This window comes from Abrus precatorius, unplaced genomic scaffold, assembly GCF_003935025.1.
Source record: "Abrus precatorius isolate BTA unplaced genomic scaffold, Abrus_2018 Scaffold8, whole genome shotgun sequence".
Lineage (NCBI taxonomy): Eukaryota > Viridiplantae > Streptophyta > Magnoliopsida > Fabales > Fabaceae > Abrus > Abrus precatorius.
Genome location: NW_020874428.1, coordinates 28,502,613 through 28,526,478, shown reverse-complemented (window position 1 = coordinate 28,526,478; position 23,866 = coordinate 28,502,613). Strand labels below are relative to the sequence as shown.

General features: G+C 31.2%; 3 protein-coding genes across 10 annotated transcripts; 2 read left to right on the top strand and 1 right to left on the bottom strand.

Annotated features, from left to right (window-relative positions):
* Window positions 1–1,589: 1,589 nt before the first annotated feature.
* Window positions 1,590–5,109, top strand: LOC113846800 (myb family transcription factor PHL7-like). Of its 2 annotated transcripts, none has more exons than XM_027475446.1 (7): window positions 1,590–1,678; window positions 2,227–2,401; window positions 2,657–2,733; window positions 2,810–2,852; window positions 3,004–3,061; window positions 3,371–3,440; window positions 4,295–5,090. In XM_027475446.1, exons 2-7 carry the CDS (start codon window positions 2,272–2,274, stop codon window positions 4,835–4,837), a joined length of 921 nt encoding a protein of 306 aa, XP_027331247.1. In that variant the 5' UTR covers window positions 1,590–1,678; window positions 2,227–2,271; the 3' UTR covers window positions 4,838–5,090. The 2 variants fall into 2 exon arrangements, with proteins under 2 accessions (XP_027331247.1, XP_027331246.1); XM_027475445.1 differs by having other exon boundaries at window positions 1,634–1,678; window positions 2,234–2,401; window positions 4,295–5,109.
* A 452-nt stretch (window positions 5,110–5,561) lies between these two features.
* LOC113846598 lies at window positions 5,562–12,719 on the bottom strand. Of its 4 annotated transcripts, XM_027475052.1 has the most exons (15): window positions 12,658–12,675; window positions 12,540–12,587; window positions 11,669–11,927; window positions 10,896–10,977; window positions 10,690–10,793; window positions 10,407–10,533; window positions 10,183–10,277; window positions 9,611–9,734; window positions 8,445–8,525; window positions 8,107–8,205; window positions 7,830–8,009; window positions 7,165–7,302; window positions 7,010–7,081; window positions 6,155–6,292; window positions 5,596–6,000 (listed from the first exon to the last, which is right to left on the bottom strand). In XM_027475052.1, the coding sequence occupies exons 3-15, from the start codon at window positions 11,707–11,709 to the stop codon at window positions 5,776–5,778; spliced, it is 1,506 nt and encodes a 501-aa protein (XP_027330853.1). In that variant the 5' UTR covers window positions 11,710–11,927; window positions 12,540–12,587; window positions 12,658–12,675; the 3' UTR covers window positions 5,596–5,775. The 4 variants fall into 4 exon arrangements, with proteins under 4 accessions (XP_027330851.1, XP_027330853.1, XP_027330852.1 ...); XM_027475050.1 differs by having other exon boundaries at window positions 5,562–6,000; window positions 12,540–12,719; XM_027475051.1 differs by having other exon boundaries at window positions 11,669–11,965; window positions 12,540–12,675.
* A 5,649-nt stretch (window positions 12,720–18,368) lies between these two features.
* Window positions 18,369–22,861, top strand: LOC113848515 (uncharacterized WD repeat-containing protein C2A9.03-like). Of its 4 annotated transcripts, XM_027478081.1 has the most exons (11): window positions 18,383–18,525; window positions 18,802–18,834; window positions 19,050–19,214; window positions 19,492–19,659; window positions 19,744–19,830; window positions 20,048–20,182; window positions 20,264–20,374; window positions 20,669–20,760; window positions 20,912–21,017; window positions 21,269–21,355; window positions 21,449–22,790. In XM_027478081.1, the coding sequence occupies exons 3-11, from the start codon at window positions 19,071–19,073 to the stop codon at window positions 21,857–21,859; spliced, it is 1,341 nt and encodes a 446-aa protein (XP_027333882.1). In that variant the 5' UTR covers window positions 18,383–18,525; window positions 18,802–18,834; window positions 19,050–19,070; the 3' UTR covers window positions 21,860–22,790. The 4 variants fall into 4 exon arrangements, with proteins under 4 accessions (XP_027333880.1, XP_027333882.1, XP_027333881.1 ...); XM_027478079.1 differs by lacking the exon at window positions 18,802–18,834 and having other exon boundaries at window positions 18,369–18,525; window positions 21,449–22,861; XM_027478080.1 differs by lacking the exon at window positions 18,802–18,834 and having other exon boundaries at window positions 19,046–19,214.
* Window positions 22,862–23,866: the final 1,005 nt, after the last annotated feature.

Genomic DNA, 23,866 nt, shown 5'->3' with positions numbered 1-23,866 from the left:
GGAATATTTCAGTTAAAGATTGTTAGAAAATAAATTAATTTTAATTATTATTAAAGCATTATTTTTATCTCATAAACACTGATTCTTTAAGAATTATTTGAGAAGAAAAATTTTAGAGGAAAGAATTTATATTTTAAATAAATGTATTTAAAATTAATATTTTAAAAAATAAAAGATATAAATTAATATAATAATAAAAATTTAATGTATTTATTATCATAAATAAAATATAATTTTTTAAATTAAAAAATAAAAAATATGTCATCCTTTCTTTTAAAAAAAATAAATATACTTTCTGAGGTGTGAAGTTATGTTTTATTTTTTATTATGTATCACAATTTTATTTATTTTTTATTTATATATAAAACAGAATGCAAAAGTGAACTAAGGACGAGATGATTTTATTTTCATGGTGAAGGTATGTTTGTATTTGGTTTAATGAAGTTTGGGCTGCACTAGTTGATACGTAGACTAAGCATACATATTATATTCGTGAATGCAATTTCAAGTTAATCTTTATAATTTTTATTGTCTTATAAAAGTTTTGTAATTTAAATTAATTTTTTATTAAGAAAATTGTTAGAATAAAATTTAAAAATTTTGCCTCGGGCAAAATTTTATGGCCGTTACGAAAAAGGAATTCCTCAATGGGACCATTTCAAAACCTATAGTATTAATTAATGATAAATATCTTAAAGTGTTCTAATGGCTTTTTAAAAATAATTATTTATTAATTTAAAATCACAAAAACCATTAAATACATGGTTTTTTTATTCTTAAGTAATTAAAAATATTTACTAAGATATATTTAATACACCTTAAGCGTAGCAAGAGTATCATAAAATTGTAGGGCTATAATTGAATAGCAAATGGCCTGCGACCTTGGCATTGACGCACTTTGACACCATTGATCTTCTATGTTGTTCTTCCATCAACAGTGGAATTGGTACAAATTATCTACTTAACAGAGTTTCTTGGGTCACTTTCAACTAATAAGAAAGCGACGAGAGTGCCGGAATATTATTTATCTTTTAAGGGAATATTACACAGGAAGATTCCATCGGAGTCGATTACAAGGCCACCTTCTCCGTCATCTTCAATTCAATTCATCTCTACACCGTTGTTTGAGATCCAAGAGACAAAGCCACAAGGCTGAGGCAACTGATTTGACCGAGACAGAGGTTGTAATGATACTCTGTCTTCCAACTTCATTCACCTTGTTCTTTTCTTTAATCTCCTTCTCTCCAAACGTCCCTTTCAAACTACACAGTAAAATTTGTTGCCATTTTTGTTTCGGATATATTTTTAGATTCCTTATTTATATTTGATGCCCTATTAGTATCTGCAGCATAAATATTTTCCATGTTACCAGAATTTAAACATTTTGTATAAAATAAATTGGTTATAATACGAAAAAATTACCAATGCTGGAAAGGTTTTACATGGTATACTAATTAAGGAAAAAAAACAAAAAAATTAATAATTGTATATTATTAAATATTTAAAAATACTAAAATAGCACATTATCCATGTTAAAAGCTGGAAAATGAAATATTATTAAATTTGGTAATTATTAGTGACTCAGTGGCGTTGTACTGTATATAGAGAGAAGAGGTCCGGGAAGAAAGGGAGGGAAATTTTGTTGGATTTGGTAGATCTATGTGCATTGGAAACCTGGGTATTTTTTTCTCTCTGTATGTGTCTTCTCTGTATACTGTACCTCTTACTTTTCTTTCGTGTTTGAATATCTATTCCTCATATCTCAATCAACCCTGTGCTTTTCTTTCGATCTTTGACTTGCACTTTTTTCCCCCCTCTTTCCCCAACTTGGGTGCAAGCAAAATCACACTTAACGCATTTCTCTCTCAAACATGAAATTTTTTCGCTCATTCAACTATTGTGGGTCCACAACCCTAATTGCTACTGCTATGTTCTTTATTCCTTATTACACATTAAGATTGGGTCTTTTCTCTTCCCTTTCCAATTCCTCAGCCTGAGGTATTCATTAACAGGGTGAAATTTAGTCAACACTTATTGCCACTGTTTCCCAATTTGCCTACCTAGCATTAGTAACCTTGACCTACAATTGTGTAAATTTTCTCTATCTTTATGTTTATGTTTATGATGTGAATGCCTGATTCTTCCCAATTACTTGCAGTTAGGTTTGACATGCTAGTCTAAATTCCCACGTTACATTGCTACTGAGTTTAACGACACTTGTATCAGCATGTAGGTGTAGATTGTGGCGACACTAACAGCAGCAACAGCACAATGGATCCTGTCAATGGGGGGAACACTCTCGCCAACAACCCTAATATTGCTTCCAAGCAGCGTTTACGCTGGACGCATGAGCTACATGAACGCTTTGTTGATGCTGTGGCGCAACTTGGTGGCCCAGATCGTGAGTTTTTTCCCTTCCTAGTGCCCGCTAAATGGAAATGGTTTTCCCCTTGTTCCCCCACCCGAACATGACACATTGCTTCATCAAATGAAAATTGGGATGGCTACCTCGTAACTCCTTCGAATATCAAATGGGAATTTGAGTTTTCTTTTGTTTGAAATGCACGAGATAAGGAATTTGCGAATTCAATTGACAATCAGATTTCTAGTACTACTGTTGGTACAATGTTTTGAATTTCTGATAACCTTTTCCCAGGTGCCACACCTAAAGGTGTTCTCAGAGTTATGGGTGTGCAAGGCTTAACAATATACCATGTCAAAAGCCACTTACAGGTTTGGGACTGTTTACTTGATATCCACGATTGCCTTTCGTCTCTCTTTATTCTCTTTGCTTTTCTGTTGCATCCAGAAATATCGGCTAGCAAAATACCTACCCGACTCATCACCAGATGGTATGTCTACCTGATTTTGGTTGTTTTGAATGTTCATGTGTGTATTTGATTTGTTAGTTTGTTGTTCTTAGTCTGTCGAGTGGGTTCCTTTACTTTTTGTTCCCTGTTTGATTTTTTTGGTGACACTTTTTTACTCTGTTGATGATGGAAGGGAAAAAGGTCGACAAGAAAGAAACAGGGGATATGCTTTCCAATGTAGATGGTTCACCGTAAGTGTAGCTCCCTCTTTACTCTTGTGTTTTAGTACTTGTACAAGGTGGTGGAAACAAATGATATTTTACTTTTTGTTACTATTGCACAGTTAGCTGGGCTTTTGCATACTGTAGTTTAATTTAAGTCAGACTTAATTAACAGTGCAGAAATTTTTTTTAATCTAATTTTATATTTTACCTGCCTCAAAACTGTTCAAGTAGGGTAGAAAAAGTAACTTTTGCATCAAAAGGTCTTGATTTCTTCATGAAAGTCTGGGGTATAAATGACTGAAGTTATTAGTGGGGGGGTTGTCTGTCTCTTTGCAGTGGTATGCAGATTACTGAAGCATTAAAACTTCAAATGGAGGTGCAGAAGCGACTGCATGAGCAATTGGAGGTATGCTTCCTTGTTGAACTGTTTGAACCGCTATAATTAGAAGACTTTATTATTTGTTATGATTGATGTGCAAGATGAAGTGACAAGATGGATTTTTTTCCTGATTTATGTCACTCTAACGATTTGGTTTAATTATATAAATCATCAAAGTCTAAATGTTCATTTACACGGTGTATACTTATTGGTAACCTTGAATGAGTAATGTTTATACTGTTGGGAAATTTGATAATAATAACTTCTACTACAGTAGTCCCTATCCAATTGCCACAGAAGACAAGTGCCATACAAATCTCCTTGCATTTGGATGATACACATTACACGTGTGTACTTCTCAGGACATTAAACATAAACTTTAGAGTGTGCATCTCCTTGCAGGGCATCTAGTATAACATGTTACCGAGATGTGCATCTGAAGATGACTTTCTAGTAGTAAAGTACACTAGCATTTGAGCCAAAATATTTTTCAAAAAAATAGTAAACTATTTTTTATGCAAGGAAATTATTAAGTGGAAAAGGTGTTATCTTATTTTAACATTCACTTGCATGGATAATTCTCTTACAGCAAAAGGTAAAAAGCACACTAGTGATTATCATACATTAATCATCATCTAGACGATTTCAAAATTACTTGAAAATTGTATATTTTTGTCATAGACATGCAAATCTAGAGGAACGCTCGATATTTCTGGATGCGCATTCTAAAAAATTGCCATATAAAATATAGGTAGAGCACACGCACACACTTTCCTTTGAACTTTTTTTAATCAAGAAAAAGCAGATTGGACAGAATGTTAAATCGTGTTTAAGATGGCAAGCTTGTATTGTAAGTATGTTTTTGTTAAAATGTAATACAGGTGCAGAGACAGCTACAATTACGGATAGAAGCCCAGGGTAAATACTTGAAGAAGATTATTGAAGAGCAACAACGACTCAGTGGGGTTCTTTCAGAAGCACCTGACTCTAGCATTGCAGTTCCAGTTCCCCAAGATACTTGCCAAGAACCCGTTAATGAGACTGACCCAGCAACACCTGCCCCAACCTCTGAGTGCCCCCTTCTGGAAAAAGTTTCCAATGAGCGTGTCCCAGCTAAGAGTCTTTCAATTGACGAATCTTTTTCCTCCCATCATGAACCATTGACACCAGATTCTTGTTGCCACGTGGGTTCCCCTATTGACAGCCCTAAAGGGGAGAGATCTACAAAAAAGCAACGGGTAAACATGGAGGGAGCATATTCTGAACCAGAAATGGTACTTCCGCATCAGATACTTGAGGCAAGCATGTCATCTTATCAGCAACCAAATGCAATTTTCCTTGCCCAAGAGCAATTTGGCCCTACATTCGGTTTGTCCGCTAGAAGTGATAAGGAAATGGAGCAGGATGGTAGCAGAAATCTGTGATTTATTGTAACATGCAGCTTGTGTACTAGGACTGAATTTTTCATCCTTTTTTATTTATTGGATGTATGTACTCTATTGGATAGATTATGAAACGTGTTCATGGTATATTCCCCCTGGTGCACTAGGACTGATTTTTTTCATCCTTTTTTATTTATTGGGTTTATGTACTCTATTGGATAGATTATGGTTTAACCTGATCATGGTATATATTCTCCAGTTTGGTCAAGCATGCAATTAATTATTAGTAACGGTTTGGAGATTACTATTTGTATCACTCTTTTTGTTATGAATTACAAAATTAAATTTTTGAAAGTGCATTTAATATTTTTCAAAAACTAAATTTTAGTAGTGATGTATAAATTAACTTTCAAAAGGTACATTATCACTTCCAAAATTTAATTTTAAAAAGTGATTTGCCAATGATTTTTGAAATTTAATTTTCAGAAGGTAAAGACGTTTTTTAAATTAAATTTTTGGAAGTCACAGTAAAAAAGGTGGTTCAAAGAGCAATCTCATAACAGTTTTTAAGCAGGGCAGGCCCAGTCTTCCTGGTTTAACAGTTTGCTATCTCAGGCCGGCCAAACCTGAAAAAGGAACATGGCCGAGTTAGTTTTAGGCGTTTTTGTTTTTATCAAAATTAGTTTAAGATGTTTCCACTTTTTTACATGGAGAGGCCCTGGCTCAACAGACAAACAATTGTTTGCTTAGCACTATCTAATCTACACCAAGGATGGATATTTGCAATACCAGACGGACAATGGGGTGCGTCACATTCATAAATACAATCATAGCAGCGAAATGGCAGGCAAATAGAAATCAATATTTGGCAATTCCTATAGTTAAAAACCTAACTAGTTGTTGAATTTGAAGGAGTGCCTAGAAATAGTATTTATAAAATTAATGTATGTTGAAAAAACATTACAATTACAGAGGCGAGTCTAAGAGGACTTGTGCCTTCGATGGGTTGATCCCTTTAGAAGGCAAAGCCGCAGGCGTCTGCTAAGTGCCTCCAGCTTCTCAAACCTCTCACTCTTTGGCTTCTTTACAACGCTTTCACCCTTCTTTTTCTTCTTATTCTTCTTATGCTTCTTCTCATCTTCTTTGGCCTCTGCCGATTTTTCACTCTTGCTTCGCATTGGGGTTGCCAGCACCTTCACAGTATTCTGACATTATTCACAAATGAAGCATGACAACCAATTAATATCGATACACACACACAATTATGCATTATATGCATGTGATACCTTGTCACTTCCAAAATCATTTTCAATAAATGCCCGTTATCAGGAAAGATTACGCTTAGACAAATGGATGTACCTTAGAGAGGGTATCATCAGCCCTTAAATCTGCAGAAGATTCTCCATCACTGCCTCCTAAAGAAGAACACCTGCCCCAACTTTCTCTATTGGAGCTTGTATATGAGCAACAATCTTCAATCTGGCCATTTAGCTTATCCTATAAAATCATTGATGGCATATTTCAAGACAAGCAATGCTAAAATTATAAAATGTGGACAGTCTCCGCATTTCTCAGCTTCAACTCCAAACAGATGTCACCAAGTAATGACATGAGAAAACCAAGCTTACATAATGCGTTACAAGGACATAGACATTCTAAGGTAAAATACACAATCGCTTTATAATAATTACTACTATATCTTGATGGGTGTAGCTAAGTTTGCTTAGCCAATAAATGTTTACTAATGAAATAATTCACCCATTCATCCAAAACTTAAGACCGCCAGCAAAGATTTTGTCTGAAAAATCTGCTTTTTACTCAAGTTGCACTTCGGCAAACATTTTATTAAATTATAATACTTCAAACATTTTTTCATAATACAAGACATTTGGCATTAACCACTATTTGACCACTGTCAATCAATTGAGTGTATAATTGCCCTAGACTTAAATTGTTAAGAAATGCTTTTTTGCAACTTTTTCTAAAAAAACTATCATCATGAAATTTTGGTATAGTTATGTATATTGTAGTGCTAGCAAAGGTCACCTCCGTGGCCCAAGTTTTTTTCAAAAAAATAAGTGCTGACATAGCTAAAAGTACTGCATATTATGTAGTTTTAAAAATGCAATTACTCGGTTCCAGTAGAGAAACGTAGAGGTAAGAAAATCCCTGAACAAATTTCTTAATACCAGAGACAGTGCTTGATAAAATCACCTGCACATCTGAGGGCTCATCATGGCCAGTTTCATCATTACCATATGTAGTATCTTCTCTAAAAATGGACTCCTGCAACACAAGTCATGAATGAATTAAACATATACCTAGTTTTTGGAAGGAAGAAACACAGACAAGAGGTAAAGGCATCCTACTACATCAGTCACTGGTGCAACTTCCGAAAGAAGTTCGCTAACTGATTTTGTGGAAGAAATTGTTGGAAGCACAGAAGATGAACTAGCAGCATCAGTGGTTGCAGACTGCAGACTAGAGAGAATCTCATATAATAGGCTCTAGCATGAAAGCAAGAGCAAATTAGCTTCTGTTCTTTTATAACACATAATAAAGCTGAATCATATGACAATACAAATGTATAACCACTTTATAATTATTTATGGTAATATTTTCAAAAAGAGAAAAGACGGTGACCCATGAAAGAGACAATGAGAATGTTAATATGATCAGCACATCTTAAGCATGTGTTTCAAGCAAGTTAAGGCTGTGTGATTCTGTATCTTTTCTTATGTTTTTCCACTCTGTGGATCTGGAGTAAGGTGAAATCAAGGTTGGAAGGTGTTACCACCTAGTCTATTAGGATTAAATGAGGTTCATGATTATTATTTGCAGCTTGCTAATGTATTATTTCAGTAGTTCAACAGGCTGCACTAGTCGTAATTGGTTGGTATTTTGATTATATTGTGCAGTTCATGAATGAAGAAAGAACCAGATGAGCAGTAGCACTAGTCGTAAGCAATAAATATATTGAAGAAAACTTTGAAGTCAGCAGAAAATCAAGAATGGAATTCTAAATGCTAATTACCTCGTCTACACTAGAGCCAAGTTTCAAATCCCCCAAATCGTAATACTTCTCAAGTTTATGAGCTTTAGGAACATTAGGAGGGTGGAGCACATTGTAGAAGAAAATGGAAACTGAATCATAAAAGAATTGTGGCCGAGAGGAGTTGTGGTCACCATCAAATTTTATGACGTTTTTATCACCCTACAAAGTCACAAGTTAGATTTTTTGGCTATCAAAGGAAAAAGTGCAAATTGCTTCCAAAAAATTTCATTCTCAAAGATTTGGAATAAATTAATACTGCATAGGATTCAGAGATGAGATCAGAGTGATGAGGCTGAATGAATTTGTCGTCGCTTGCATGTCCAAATAAAACAGGAATGAATGTCTTCGGTGCAACCTGGGGGATTTAAAAGCATTAATTTAACATAGCCACAGAAAGGAAATAACTTGACAATTTGTTTAGCCAGAAAACAAAAGCTATCATGCTCAGATTTCATGGTGAAAATAAACGTGATTAATGAAGTTTACATAACTGCAGCAATAATTTTAATAATTTAAAAAAGTGGAACCTCAAAATATGCCTCAGTATTCTTCTCAATAAGAAAACAAAAGAGAAATTGCACAACTAATACATACCGGCAAACAGTTCAGATTCATAATATCAAACTTTGCCTTCTTCTCAATAACCCGCCGCATGTACTGTACAGCCATTTTAACCTAATTGAGATAAATCCAGCAAAATATCAGACTTGACAAACATACCAAAAAAAATCCATTACAAAGGGAAATACAGTAAAATCTAAATCTAAATCAATGCATAAATACACATCGAGTAAGAGAGTTAAAATCAATATATCTTATATCTTGGATCACCCCACCCTCACGTTTCAAAAACATAATTCAAAACTGCAAGCATAAGATGGGGGTTTCAGAATTTCAGTGTGCAATGGACCGTAAAAAATTCTTTGCAGCAGCTTCTAAGGGGGGCATTAGAAAAGTTATGTGGCAATGTAGTTTATGAAATTCTTTGTTGCATTTGGTTGAAGTAGAATGCTTGCACGTCTATTTGTTCACAAATTTGTCATGGGATAGGATTACATTTACGTATTTCTTTCATTCCTTTTTGAAGGAGTTCACTTTGTAATATGTAGCATTTAGTCATTATTGACACATCCAGTCACAACCCCCAATACAGGCAAAAAATTTTAAAAAGCCAAATACTTTTACCAATTTAAAAAGAACCATAATTACAAGAAACCTTAGATCCAAAATACAATCTTAGTTAAAACTCCAATCAAATGTCTGTATCAAATTTATAATGCTTGTTTCTCAGGTGGGTCAATCAAATCAATCAATAAATCTGAAGAGCCACGCCAAAAGTCTATCAAATTTTTCAGCCTTCCAAATGAAAATAGAGGTATATACCAAGTAAAATGGATGGAAAATGGTGTAAAAGCAAAGCTGAGTGCAGATGTCCTAGGCACTAGAAATTAGAACTTACCCTCACTACATATCACAACTTTTTGCAAGTACAATGAACAGAACATTTAGATGCAGTTATAACAATGCAATAGCTTTAAAGACTTTTGCAGTCTGAACAACTCAGACTGATGCTGCACCATTTTACTACATGCACTACAAACAGTTTTAACAACCTGGGACAAATATCATTCACAACAGGTTCATATCACTACATGACCATTTCAAAGGAACCATTTAGAGTTCCTCTTTTCTTTCTTAATTGAGCATTTACTACAAAGGGAGTTGGTATCCAGAGAGAGAGAGAGAGAGGGAGAACATACAGTGAACTTTGGAAGCCGAATTTTATAAACATCCACGAGCTCCATCATGAGATCATATAAGTTCGAAAAAGCACTATCCAACACCATTCCAGCAATAGAAGGGTCTTCCGCTCCATAAAGAAGGCTACATCACACCAAAATAAGCGTATTCAATTACACTAGAGATTCGTAAGTGTGGCTCATAAATACATAGATGCAGATTAAAGATGGAAAGGTGGGAATGTGGGATACTTCAACACTCAATGCCTTGCCATTAAAATGGGGTTAAAAATATGTTTTAAAAAGGTGAAGAAATTCATTTGCTTTCCTCTTTTTTCCAATTTCTCATACAATTTTAAAAAAATACTAACCATAGGACAGCATCAACAGTTTTGTCCACTCACACACATACAAGTAGAGAAGGGTGCAGTAAAACTTATGTCACAAAATTATATTAGAACAGTACATCAAAATCATCCATTGAGGACCTTTCTTTTTTCTGCAGGGGTACGCATAGCAAATACAAAGCGCCAAAAGCATAAAAAACCCTCATAAAAATCAATATCAAACAAGTTAATTGGGAGATTTAATACCTAGTAACTGCACCCATTGATCGTCCCCAGAGACCTATACGGGAAATTTGTTTGTTGCTTCTCAAATATGACACCACCATCTTGAGATCATCTTTCTACCACATGAAGAAAGGGAAACATGTTAGTAGTTTCATAAAAGATTTGGAAATGTAGAAACCTAAGTTAATAGCCAGAAATTAATAAAAAAATAAGAAATATGCATAAAGATTAAAGAGGCAACTTACTTCATGCCAACCAAGGCTAACATAGTTCCCATCAGATAAGCCTGACCCCGAGAAGTCAAGGGTAAAAACAGTAATATTTGAAGGAAGAAGAATGACAGCAGCTTCATTGGCATCTGCCCTACAACCACTGTATCATTGTACATATGCACACATGTCAGGAGGGAGAAGAATAGAATAGCTATGTCATGATAAAAAAAAATACATGTTCAAAAAGAATTATAATGATCATACTGATACATATAGAATCTTTTGTTAGCATCAAGAGCCATAAAATAACATATACCTGTTTCCATGACAGTATATAACACAAGGAAGAGAAGTATCCTCAGGGAAAGGAGCAGGGAGATAATGACTACACTTCAAGGTATAGCCCCTGGCATTCTTGAGCTGCACAGTTGGAAAACAGATGAACAGTAAGCAAAAACAGGAATCTATATACAGACAACAATAAGTGCAAGCAACCATCAAACAAATAATGTCCATACTTGCCTCCAAATCCTGCCTCTGGTATGTTCTGCCTGCAAGAGTGAATTCCTTTTCCCACAGGTACTGATCTGGATTATATTCTGCCCTGTATATGTGACAAGGTAGATATAATGAAAATGTAACTAAATTCGCTGGAAAAAGTTAATCACAAGTTGAGCAATGGATGCACAGGCATTGCACAGTTATTTACGTAGGTTGAATGGAGGATAGAAAAGAAAAAATAAACAAAAAACAAGAGTTATCAAAATCTATAGGGAAGACTGTCTAACATAGTTCTTGGAAGATGATTGACGCACATTCAGTTTGAACACAGCATTTATACATTAGAAATAAAATTCCTATCATATGAAAAGGAACAAAAATCTACTAGTTCAAACTTCAGAGTACACTCCAGTCCAGTCGTCGCTGAGATGTTAACAAGGAAAGAACCAACATATTAAACAAGCAAGGACAAATTCAGTGCATATCACGTGCTTTCCCCTTAATTCTCAACCACTAAGATGACATGGCCACAAAACTTTGATATGATCTTACTATATGTAAAAACAGGTAAGGAAATTAAAGACGAGGATATAATTGAAAGTATAAAAAACAAATACAGGAGCACAAGTAATTACTAGGGTGGGGAACATCAACAAACTAGGAATCCCCTTGTGAGAAAAAATAACCCCAAAGAATCTGTAACAGTTAACATTCTCTGTCCCAGGATCCATCTCTACAGTACCTTCTTACTTGAATAGTGTCATGCCACCAACCAATAAAGCAAAAATTAATACCTGGGAGGCCTAATAACGAAATTGATGAATTGCTCAATCATCTTGCTTCTACATGTAGCTCGCAGCAACGCAGCCTCATGAGCTTTACAAGTATAAAGCAGTCTATGACAAGTTCAAAGTCAAACAACCACCACCATCTTGATGACTGAAAGCTCCTTATAAACTGCAACTTAATCTCAAATCTCCCAAATAAAATTTTACTGGTGAATTTGAATGTCAAACAAACATTCACACAAACTCAGCTACTGGTACTCAATTCCTGTGAGAAACAACAACAACTGGCTGCTAAGAAAGAGACTTTTGCATTGAACAACAAAAAAAGCGTGAAACCCAGAGTCAGTAGTAGTAAAAAGTTTCAAAATTTACAAGGTAACTGGTCCCAACTAATATGAGTTGAAGAGAGAGAATAAGAAGGAAAAAAAAAAAAAAAAACCCATACACTAAAAGCACTTCCAGATCCAAATGCTCTCAAAAGTTTGCTTCTCCGAAAACCAGGAGGAAAAAAGAAAGACACATTAAGCAGAAATTTAGGTTCACTCAAAAGAAAAAGTTTTGTTTAGGCTTCTTCTACTTGTACCATGATTGCAGCGAGCAAATAACTTTATCCATCCTTTAAAAAAATTGAAACATGGGTGACTAGGTAGACGTCAAATTAACAAAAGGGTGACAAGAAAAGGGGATTAAAAATGGTAAAGGTTCCTAAAGCGAAAATGTGGGGTAAGATGAGGGACACGAATTCCAAGTGAAATGAGATCCCACATCCAAATTGCCACATTGAGGCCTATGGATGCACTTCCCCTCCTATTTGATTTTACGCAACAAAAAAAACGAAGAAGATGAAAAGAGAAGGTAAAAAAGCAAACAACTTTACCTGAACGGAAAAGTGGGTGTGAGTCACCACCCAAAAGCAAATGCTTGTCTGAAGAAGAAGAAGAAAAATAAAAAGAGATGTGAAGAGTAAGCGAAACAGATGAATGAATTGAAAGAACCTTCTTCTTCTTCTTCTTTGTGTTGTGATTCTGAGTATAGGAAATTAATTTAATGGATGAATGAAGGAAGAAAGAAAGAAAGAGTAGGAAGTAGGAACAGCCAGCTGGCTTTCTTTCTGTTGAGTAGTGTTTATTGTTCATCAAAACGTACTTCTTATTCTTATTTTTTTTATCGAAAAAACGTACCTCTTATTTAATTGCTTCAATGTTAATTGTTCATCAAAATTCAAAATAGTATCTTATATATTAAGATTTTTTTAAATGTGTCAAGAGATATGTAATAAAAAATTGTTTATATATAGTAAATTATAAGACATGGACAGATTTAATGTTTTTAAAATATTATTTTTTAAATTTTTAATATAAAATTGTTATTTATTAATATTTTTATTATGAGGTTTTCAAAATTATTATGACTTAAAATATATAATAAAAATGCGATAATAAATATTTATCTACAAGACTTTGATTTTCCATTAAAACAATTAACCAATGTTTTATAAAGATAATTTTTTATGATAATTTGTAAATTTAGATGGTATTTTATCCTCTCTTACAATTATTATCATTAATTTTATATTAAATCTATAAATAAATAGTGATATATAATAATTACCATTTATAAAACAAGATAATTTAAAAAAAATACGTTTAAAATGTAGTTTCTATTATATATTAAAAACATAGTAATTTGTTTAATAAATTTGAACTAGTTTAAAATATTTCATAGAGTGTAAATTTAATATTTTATAAAATAATAGAAATAATATTATTTTGTAACTAATTTTTAATATACTACATTTTTTTGTCTAATTTTAAAATATATTTAGCTAATTCTGTCTATATATTTAACATAACTATAATGACCAGAATTCAAATTTGAAATCACAATTTTCAACCTCTTATTAATTATTTTACATGTTCAACAGTAAATTATTATTTTTCTTTAACTGTGCTTTGTTTTCACTTATTAAATGCTTTACATAATTACTGATAATAATAGAAGTCGTATTAATAATAATTTTGATATAAATAAAATTAAATGCATTTCTTGATTTGTGTGAGGAACAAAATGTATTGTATAAAAGATGTTAAATAAAAGCAAATATATTTAGAATTTTTTTAATATAAAAAATGTTTAATATTTTCTTCGATTAATAAAAACAAACTTCAGTGCGAATAAACTGTAGGAGTATGAAAATTTTTTAATCTGATATATCTCTTCCGTTTCAAATTACAGCATAGCAATGTTGTATCTTACTACAAATTTTTCTTATTCATTCTTTTATTACTTAGTAAAAAACTAAATATAAAAGAAAATGCATATAGTATATTGGTATCATAAAAAAAATCAGTGTATTTTTTGTCTAATAAATAACAATATTAATAAACAAAATATTGCAAAAAATACAAATACAAATAAAAATAGTCTTCAAATTATTTGTCATTCAATATAATACAAATATTTTAAGGAAAATGTTACCTCATTAAAAGATTGAAGTATGATTATAAATTAATTAAGTGTTTCAATAAAATGCAATAAATAAGAATGTAGTTGAAATTTTTGTAATATTAAAATTTTAAGTAACAAAAAGTTAGAAATAAGATGAGGTTTCTAACTTGACAGTGTTTAAAAATCTTAATAAATGAGATTAAAAATGAAACATATTAAAAGCAAAACAATTACATCAATGTAGCTGGTTAAATATTTGTATGTGGCTAGATCCGTATTATAATCCCAGGAACGTGCATTGAATCATTGGACAATTATTATGCATAGTAACATTACTTAATTAGTTTAACTGTGTATTTTGATTTCATGAAAACAATAGAAAAAAAATTGTATATTTGGACTAAACATTGATGAGTGTTTGAATTCTCCAAAAAGTTATGCTTCATCGGCACATCAAATAACTCTTAAATGCCAGTCAATATCAGAATTCAACAATCCGTTTTCTATTCATATCAATATTTAATTTCCACATTGTCGTTTAAAATAGAAGTTCTGTGTCTTTGATTCTATCAACGAACCTAAATGAACTTCCCACTAGCTTGATTTTGCACAAATCTTTAAATTAGTCTTACGATTGTAATAATTTATGTACCTTTTTCAATGTAATGTTTGAAGAAAATTTTAAATATATAAAAAACAGAGTTTGCTTTATATGCTTTATTTTTTAATGTTTATAATAAGCCCTGAGCTACCAAAATACATGGAAATAATTGTTTTAAAATTATCTAGTGGAATATAAGAAAGTGCCCATGAAACACAACTTTTTTTTCAAATTGCAAACTTTTTTTTTAGACTAAATTAATAACTAGACAATTTTTTTTAACTAATATATATATATGGAAAATTATCTTATCACGTTAGTGTAAATTAAAAAATAATTACATTTGATTTGAATTTTTTATTTAATTTATATTTAATGATAAGTAAAGTAATAAATTATAATTCGTTAGATGTAAATTAAATAAAAAATTTAAATTGAATATAAAAATTTTAAGATTTATATTATATATATATATATATTGGCTTTTATTTTATTTTATGTATATTTATATTGTTAGTGTATTAGCATATTTTTATAAAATAAAGTAAAAATAAATAAATATATTTTATATATCTAAAAGTGTGTAGTTATATAAGAGCTGTATTTTTTAAAAAATAGTCTAACTTTAAATATACTGATATCTTTGGATGAAGTAAAAAATAAGTAAATAATAAAAATAAATGAGATAAAAAATATGCGTTGTTTCGATACTTAAAAATAAGAGAGAGAAAAATAATAAATAAACTTATTTTACTTAGTTGAGTGAATAAATAATAATTTACATATAAAACATTTTTATAATGATAATAAAAATATTATTTTAACCACGCATTTAAAAAGTTAATACAGTGTTTTTAATTATTTTTAGATATTTTGATATTAAATTTAAATTTTTAATAAAATATACTAATTAAAATTATCACGTCATTCTCTCCCTTGCAACTTTTCTCTTAGAATGTAACAAAATTTTAACATTGAGGAGGAGTGGTTTTATTTTGGAAGGACTCACTTAATTTTTGTCTTTCCTTTTATAAAATGATAAACAATCCAAATAATGAAAAAATAATATATTTTTTTTTACAAATGTATCATCTTTTCAATGAATCCAAATAACAATACACAGTTTAATACAGTATTTCTTTCACTTAACATATTTTTTTATTACACTATGAACATCTTATATTTTTATCCTACTTACAAAGATGCTAAACCCTTCCAAAATCATACATTTGTTAATCTTACAAGTAAGGGACAATACTTTGTAATTTTATAGTCATCATTGATAATTAATATGGTATATATTACATATGTTTTTATTTTGGAATGATAAAAAACTGACACTGTATTTGATATTATATCTAACAAATAACATTTAAACAAAAAAACATTAATCAACTGGTTCTAATTAACTTTAAAATAATCACCCAACAGCTATATTAGCTTAATTCGCGTTTTGAACTTCCAACATATTACAATAAATTAAAAAAAATATTCATGGACATAATAAATGTATTTGTTTGTAAAGAAAACAAGAGAATTCTTCGTATATGAGAAGTTGCACAGTTATTTAGGTTTGGTTTATTCAAAAAATTAAATAGAGAAAATTAAATACTTTTACTTTTTATTATTCTTAGTTTAATCAATAATACAATAAATATATCGCAAGTTTTTTTTTAATTTATCTCATTTTAATAAGTCTACCAGTATAATTTATCAAACTTTTAAAATTATTCTAACAAAATTTAAGTCATGAGTTATTATTTTAAAAAATTATCAAAAGAATGTTCAAATAAATAAATATTCAAATGCACCATAAGTAATATAAAGTTAAAGTATTTTTAAATAACTTAAAACTTTCACATGACCTAAACTTACAGAAAAATATCAAATCTATTCATCCAAATTTTTTTCCCCCCTTTACTACTATGTATTTGTGTGCCATTTTTTTCTTCTTCAAATTTTATGTTAGATTATGTAAGGTAATATATTCTTTTTATGAAATCTTATCTATTTTTATTAAGCATAATTTGATATAAAAATTTATTTATTATTAACAATAAAAGGTATATTTTATAAACATATTAAATTTATGATTGTGAAAAAGTTATGCGTAATACTTTTATTTTAGTTTAATGATATGTATACAATATAAAAATTTCATTAATATATAATTTTAAGTGCATTTATTATAAATTTCCATCTCTTAAAATTTGCAATAAAAATAATATCTACAATTTTTTTTATGTGGTATTTCTCATTTTATATATAAAACATGGATTTTTTAATTATATTAATTTTAAAAATTATCTCAAAAATATTTTGAAGGGTAAGAGAATGTTTGTTTGTTTTTTCTCTTTTTAAAATAAAAATTTAGTTTTTAAAAGGATAAAAATATTTTTAAAAATAAAAACAAATACACTCTTAATCATTTTTCTCATTATACTGCTGTAATTTATGCTATACTACCTATTTTAATTTTCAAAATATTTTTTTAAAAATATCTTTCACGGAGATAATATTTAAACTTAAAGAATTGTTTGGGAAAAAATTATAGAAGAAAGAGGAGGAAAATGAAAAAAAAGATAAATTTTATATTTTAAATAAATATGTTTAAAATATTATCAATTTAAAATACAACATATAAATTATTATATTGATATAAACTTTATATATTAATTATACATTTATTATCAATAATATAAATATTTTAATTTTAATTTTAAAATAATTATTTTTTTATCTTTCAAAACCTACTCCCAAAGACTATATGCATTAAATTAAAACAACTTGGTCAATTAATACATATATTTGGTGGTTACTTTTTTACAATTTAATTATTTGTATGTATTTTTTAATAGAATAAAATATTTGGTATTAATAATTAAATATTAATTTTTTAAATTGACATTTTCAAAACTATTTAATACATGTATTTTTTTCTTTAAAACAATTATGTTATTTAAAGTAATAAATTCGTTTTTTACCAGTTAAATATCAATTAATTGCTCTTTTGATATAATAATGTATTTAATTGCACATATAAAATATTCATTCGATGACCCAGGTCTTTAATGCGTATATTTATTAGATACTTTTCGTTTATTTTTTTTAAATATTTCCAAACAATTAAATGTCCTATCTTCTGCTTAAATCATCCAACTTTTTTTTTTTATATATTCGTATTAAAATATTTAATGAATTTTTTGTATTTCCAAAATTAAAAAATAACCTTCCTTTTATGATTTTTTTATTCCATTTGTCATGGTTGGTAAATAATAATATTTTTTAAAATTAATTACAAACAATTAAATGACTTATCTTCTGCTTAAATCATCGAACTTTTTTTATATTTTATTTTTAAAATATTTAATGAATTTTTATTTCCAAAATAGAAATAAGCTTCTTTTCATGGTTTATTTTTTTTCAAATTGTTGGTAAATAATAATATTTTTAAAACAATTAAATACATTATCTTCTGCTTTTTTCATCGATTTTTGTTTATATTTTCTTTTAAAAATATTTAATGAATTTTTTAGTCCAAAATATAAATAACCTTCCTTTTATGATTCTTTTGACTCCATTTATTGTTGTTGGTAAATAATAATAATGATAGTAAGAAATGAATTAATAAATTTACACATAGAGAGGAAAAAAGGGAAAGGTGACAGGAAACGCGCAGTGCCAGTTAGGGAGGCATTGGGGGCTATATATGGGAGCAAAAGTGCTTCAATTGTAGACGCAGATCAGATCCTTCTCTAAGATCTAACTGCCCAAGGACCTCCTTTCCTTTCTTCTCAGATTCAACAATATTTAGGTCTCTCTATTCCCCCTTTTTATTTTAAATTCTTTTTCCTAATTCAATTTCCGTTTCCCCATCTTCAATTTCGTTTCTGGGTTCTACCCTTTTATTTTTATTACTATTTTTCGATTAGGTTTCTGGGTTTTTGAGGTTTGATTATGCCACCGTCTGACGAGATGTGAATTCAACTGTTTTGAATTTGTAATCTCAAAAGAAAATTTTCGATTAATTGGCTGCTTGGAATGACTGGAATTGCCCGAATTGATGCATTACTTCTCTCGTTTTCGATTGCTCGTTTGTCGGTTGGCTTTAGAATCTTTATGGGTATTTATTTTTTGGTTGGAAGTATATTGTTTTAGGGTTAGGTTACTGCTATTTTCTTGATACCGTTTTGAGGGGGATTCGATGTTATTTACTATAAATTAAAACTTTAGTATGTGCAGTTTCAAGGTTATATGTCGCATTTGATGTTTATTTTCTTGCGAAGTGAAATTGATGTGTTTGTTACTCTTTTTACCTCACACCCTTTATGGAGGCAGGTATCAATAGCATAGGGAAACATGGCTCAACAACAGGGGGACGACATGGAGTATGTTGCTGATGATAATGAAATGGCGGAAGTGGAAGATGATATGTATTTTCGTGGAAGAGTGTTTGGTGATTCAGAATCAGAATCAGAATCAGATGATGAATATGAGTCTTTGGTTTGTTTCTATTTCTTGTTGTTAGCAAACAAGTTTCTTTTCATTTGTTTCGGAGTGTTGGTCCTATCCTTTTGCAATGTAATTTTTTATAGCTATTTTTGTATTTTATTTATCGCATTTCTCATTTCTGTTGTTCATGCCATCTGGTTTTGTCTCTGCACACCTTGGATTTGATACATTTACACTTACGCGACAAATATCTAATAAAATGTTGCTTTGACATAGTCTTTTCCTGATTGCACTTCTTGGGCCGTGGGGTTTGTATTCTCTGTTGCAGGAAAATCGGATAACTGATACCACTGCTGCAGAAGCTAGGAAAGGAAAGGATATCCAAGGTATACCCTGGGATAGACTGAGCATTAGTCGTGAGAAGTATAGACAAACTAGACTAGAGCAGTACAAGAATTATGAAAATATACCTCAGTCAGGCGAATTGTCAGAGAAGGTAGAATACGTTTCACTTTGAGTCCTGTATCATTTGACTAATGTTTCTGGGGGAGTTTTTCATCTTCTAATCTATTGTCTACAGGAATGCAAACCAACATATAAAGGAGGAATGTATTATGACTTCTGGCAAAACACTAGATCTGTGAAATCAACGATACTTCATTTCCAAGTACGTAAATAGAGTAATTAATTACATTTAATCATTTCAGATGATGTGATAAGATTTGGTTAGCCTCAGACTCTGTTGCCTTTGGTGGAAACATGTTTGCTTGCATGTTCACCTTGTAGAATTAAATTATCTTACCACTCCCTTCTAGAAATTCACTGTGTGCCATGGTCAATGGTTAAGTAACATTAATGTGAAACCTCTAATCTGTCATTTGCAGTTGAGGAACTTGGTTTGGTCAACATCAAAGCATGATGCATATCTTGTTTCAAATTACTCAATTATACACTGGTCTTCTTTAAATTCCAAGAGATCAGAAATATTGAATGTATCTGGGCATGTAGCTCCATGTGAGGTAAGTATTTTCGCACTGCCTTGTTATCTAAAGGATCACTTATAAAAGACATCTAAGCTTTTAGATGCCTGTTGTTAATAGAAACATCCTGGAAGCCTTTTGGAAGGATTTACTCAGACACAGATTAGTACACTGGCCGTAAGGGATAAGTTGTTGATTGCTGGGGGTTTTCAAGGAGAACTTATTTGCAAGGTACTTCTGTTGTTGTATGGATTGTGCTTTTCATTTTTTATCAATATTCTATTTCTTGCTTTAGATGCTCAAATTAGTTTATGGATTTGTACCCATTATATATCTTAGCTGTTTTCATTGGTTTTTAAATGGTATAAGACATTATTCTTCTGCCTCTGTATGGATATGATTAATTGAACAGCTATTGATTAACCAAAATGAGAAGTCATTCTGAATTATGAGAACTTTGTTTATCTAATTGATATAATTGGTAGTTTTTACCTGATTAAATGACATGTACATCTTGTCATGCAGTATATAGATCGACCTGGGGTTAGTTTTTGTTCTAGAACTACTTATGATGACAATGCAATCACCAATGCTGTTGAGATTTATGAGCATCCAAGGTCTGTCTTCTCTGCTTTCCATTTTTTTGTTCTTTTCTTTTCTTTTCTCTATGTATTTAGGTCTTTAGTGATTCATATGGTATTAGCATTAGCAATTACTGCTTACAACCCTCAAGTATGGTGGCATGTTAACAATTAATTAATGTACCAGTGGGGCTGTTCATTTCATGGCTTCAAATAATGATTGCGGAGTTAGAGACTTTGACATGGAGAGATTTCAACTTTCCAAGCACTTCTTCTTCTCCTGGCCAGTAAATGTAAGTAACTTCTTGGTGTGAATTTTTAACTTTGTAAAAATCCTTGTGTTATTTCCCTTTTTTTTTTAATTATTATTGAAACTAGTGTAGTATGCTTGTCACAATCTGCCTTTTATCAACTTATCAATTGTGGTGGGAGACACCAAAGGGAAGTTTTACTTGATAATGTTGTTCCGTTTTCGCACTACATTTAAGTAACTTAAAACAAAATAGAAGAAATGATTTGAGTTTGTTCCCTTTTCTATCTGCAGCATACTTCATTGAGCCCAGATGGTAAACTCCTTGTGATTGTCGGAGACAGCCCAGAAGGGATGCTAGTGGATTCTCAAACTGGAAAGGTGGTGTTTTCTCTTTGTTTTGTGTCACATATTCCTTTTATGTAGTGTGGGGGTGAATTATGGGAAGCTAATTTGAATTTTGGTTCCTTATAGACTGTCATGCCTTTATGTGGACACTGGGATTACTCATTTGCATCTGCATGGCATCCTGATGGTCGCATTTTTGCAACTGGAAATCAAGATAAAACATGCCGTGTTTGGGATGTGAGGAACTTGTCGAAGTCCCTTGCTGTGCTTAAGGGGAACCTTGGAGCGATACGTTCAATCCGATTCACATCTGATGGGCAATTCATGGCAATGGCTGAGCCAGCTGACTTTGTGCATGTTTATGATGCAAAGCATGGATTTGAGAAGGAGCAGGAGATCGATTTTTTTGGAGAGATCTCTGGTGTGTCTTTTAGCCCTGACACTGAATCCCTTTTCATTGGTGTCTGGGATCGCACCTATGGAAGCCTTCTTCAGTACAATCGACGGAGAAGTTACATGTATCTCGACTCCTTGTAAATCTGTAACCGCTCATACCTTGTAAGTACCTACGGTTTATCTAGGAATTTGAAAACTGGCACCACCTGACCAAAAAAGGATGAAAAATGACCGGTGGCTTGCCTCATCATACAATGTAGGGACAATATGGCTTCAGGACGTTACAGTTTGTACTCCGATGTGTTAAATAACATTGATTGCCAATCTTTCGAACCTTTTCTTTTATTGATGGAAGAATGTGTTCTAAATTTTTATGGCGTGATCTACCGTTTTTGGTTGGTCACATACTCACTTCTACCTTTCGGTGACATTTGTGGTACACATTTCCACCGCTCCCTCTATGGGTGTTGTGCATGCCTCGAAGAAGCAAGCTTGTTACACAATACCATGAATGAGTTACTTCACGGAGTGAGTGAGGTTTCAAATCCTTATATTAATTGATTCCTACATTCTATGACCGTGATCCCAAGCATTGTTGTCACTTATCAGTATAGCATGAATAGCCATACGATTCAGTACGATTCGGAGTGGCAATGATACGAATCGTGCAGTGTATCGCTTTTGTTCCTGAATCGCACCATGAATGGCGCTATCGTATCTGAATGGGACGAATTACACCACAAATTGTAGTTTTGTGGCTGAATCGTTGATTCTATCCAAATTGGGTCATGCCCTGTGAAGAAGGCCTTGGGAGATGGATGACCCGATTCTTAAAAGCTGTTGAAAACAGAGGGAATTAGTTGTTTCATCTTTGTAACGAATGTTGGACTTCTAAAATGTCAGTCTAAGATTTTAATGTTAATTTTTATTACGTAGATTATTGAGGTAAAATTTTAATATTGTTTAGAGAATAAAACTGGTATAATATTATACCCAAGTATTTCTCTCCCATCTGACCCAGCATGATCCAAATGTGATACTGGATAAAAAGAAGCCCTAACTAATTTTTCTTTGCCTCCGACAATACAATTGGTGTAGTTCAGTTCTACTGATACCTAAATGCTAATATATCTGTTTTTGTTGTTAAAATACTCCTCATAATTTTATGTTCTTTAGTTATTCAGCATGATGTTATGTTTTTATTTATTTATTAGCTATTTAAGCTAATTTTTATTAGTGATCATAAATCTTGCGATTCAAAATGATGTTTGATTTACAATTTGAGGGGGCCTTTGAATTCACAATTTGAGTCCGAATTGAATAACCTTGAATCTAGAGAATTATATTGAGTAAGGGAGGGGAGGGGTAAGGTGATAATGACACTTTCTACTGTTGGATCGTCTACTTAATTTTATTGCCAACCTTCAAAATAAATTCCATTGGCTGTCTAAGAGTTTGCAAAATGTGTTTGCGGTGGAGGTTCGTGTTCTGCTGCTTTCTAACTGTAGTAGTGGAGGAAACAATATTATAATTGAATTCCATACGCATGAATTTGCTTAAGACATGATGAGCTTTCTTTGTTAACAACTTCAATAGTCAAGCACAATATGGATCACATGCATATGTCGACTGTCTATGCATAGAAATGGAAGTATAATTTATTAGAACTTATTTCCATGTGTCGACTGTCTATGCATTTTTTTACATTAAAAACAATAATATTTAGTGAAAAATAATTTTTTTCCAAACAGTTGAATACTAATTCCTTTAAACAATCGTTTGTTTTTCTTAACAAGGTTTTTTCCTCTGTACCTTAACAAAGGCCAAATAAGCATACGCATACACAAACTTCTGTATTTTTCTTAGTATTTAATTTTGTAAAACGTCATTCCGTTTAACCATTTTAGTGTAAAAAGACATCAAAAGATATTTCAAAACAACTAAAACAAATGTTATTTTCCAAAATTGAAGAATTAAGTTCTGGTCTCTAAAATCTCAAAATTTAACTTAAAACTTTTTTCGCACAACTGTACCTTGATTTTTATTGTTTAAAATATTTTCAAACTTGGATGAATTTATTGCCTAATTGAAACATTATACTATTTTACTATTTCTCTCATTTGATATTTTTACCGACTCCAAAGAACA

Excerpts from the sequence above, each read along its gene's own strand:
- LOC113846800 (XM_027475445.1), top strand. Across the intron at positions 2,402-2,656 it reads GCAACTTGGTGGCCCAGATC|GTGCCACACCTAAAGGTGTT; the intron begins GTGAGTTTTTTC and ends ACCTTTTCCCAG. Across the intron at positions 3,441-4,294 it reads GACTGCATGAGCAATTGGAG|GTGCAGAGACAGCTACAATT; the intron begins GTATGCTTCCTT and ends AATGTAATACAG.
- LOC113846598 (XM_027475050.1), bottom strand. The coding sequence starts at position 11,709 with ATGATTGAGCAATTCATCAATTTCGTTATTAGGCCTCCCAG. Across the intron at positions 8,526-9,610 it reads TTCGGCTTCCAAAGTTCACT|GTTAAAATGGCTGTACAGTA; the intron begins GTATGTTCTCCC and ends TATCTCAATTAG. Across the intron at positions 7,303-7,829 it reads TTGGCTCTAGTGTAGACGAG|AGCCTATTATATGAGATTCT; the intron begins GTAATTAGCATT and ends CTTTCATGCTAG.
- LOC113848515 (XM_027478079.1), top strand. The coding sequence starts at position 19,071 with ATGGCTCAACAACAGGGGGACGACATGGAGTATGTTGCTGATGATAAT. Across the intron at positions 19,215-19,491 it reads ATGATGAATATGAGTCTTTG|GAAAATCGGATAACTGATAC; the intron begins GTTTGTTTCTAT and ends TCTCTGTTGCAG. Across the intron at positions 20,183-20,263 it reads GGCATGTAGCTCCATGTGAG|AAACATCCTGGAAGCCTTTT; the intron begins GTAAGTATTTTC and ends TGTTGTTAATAG.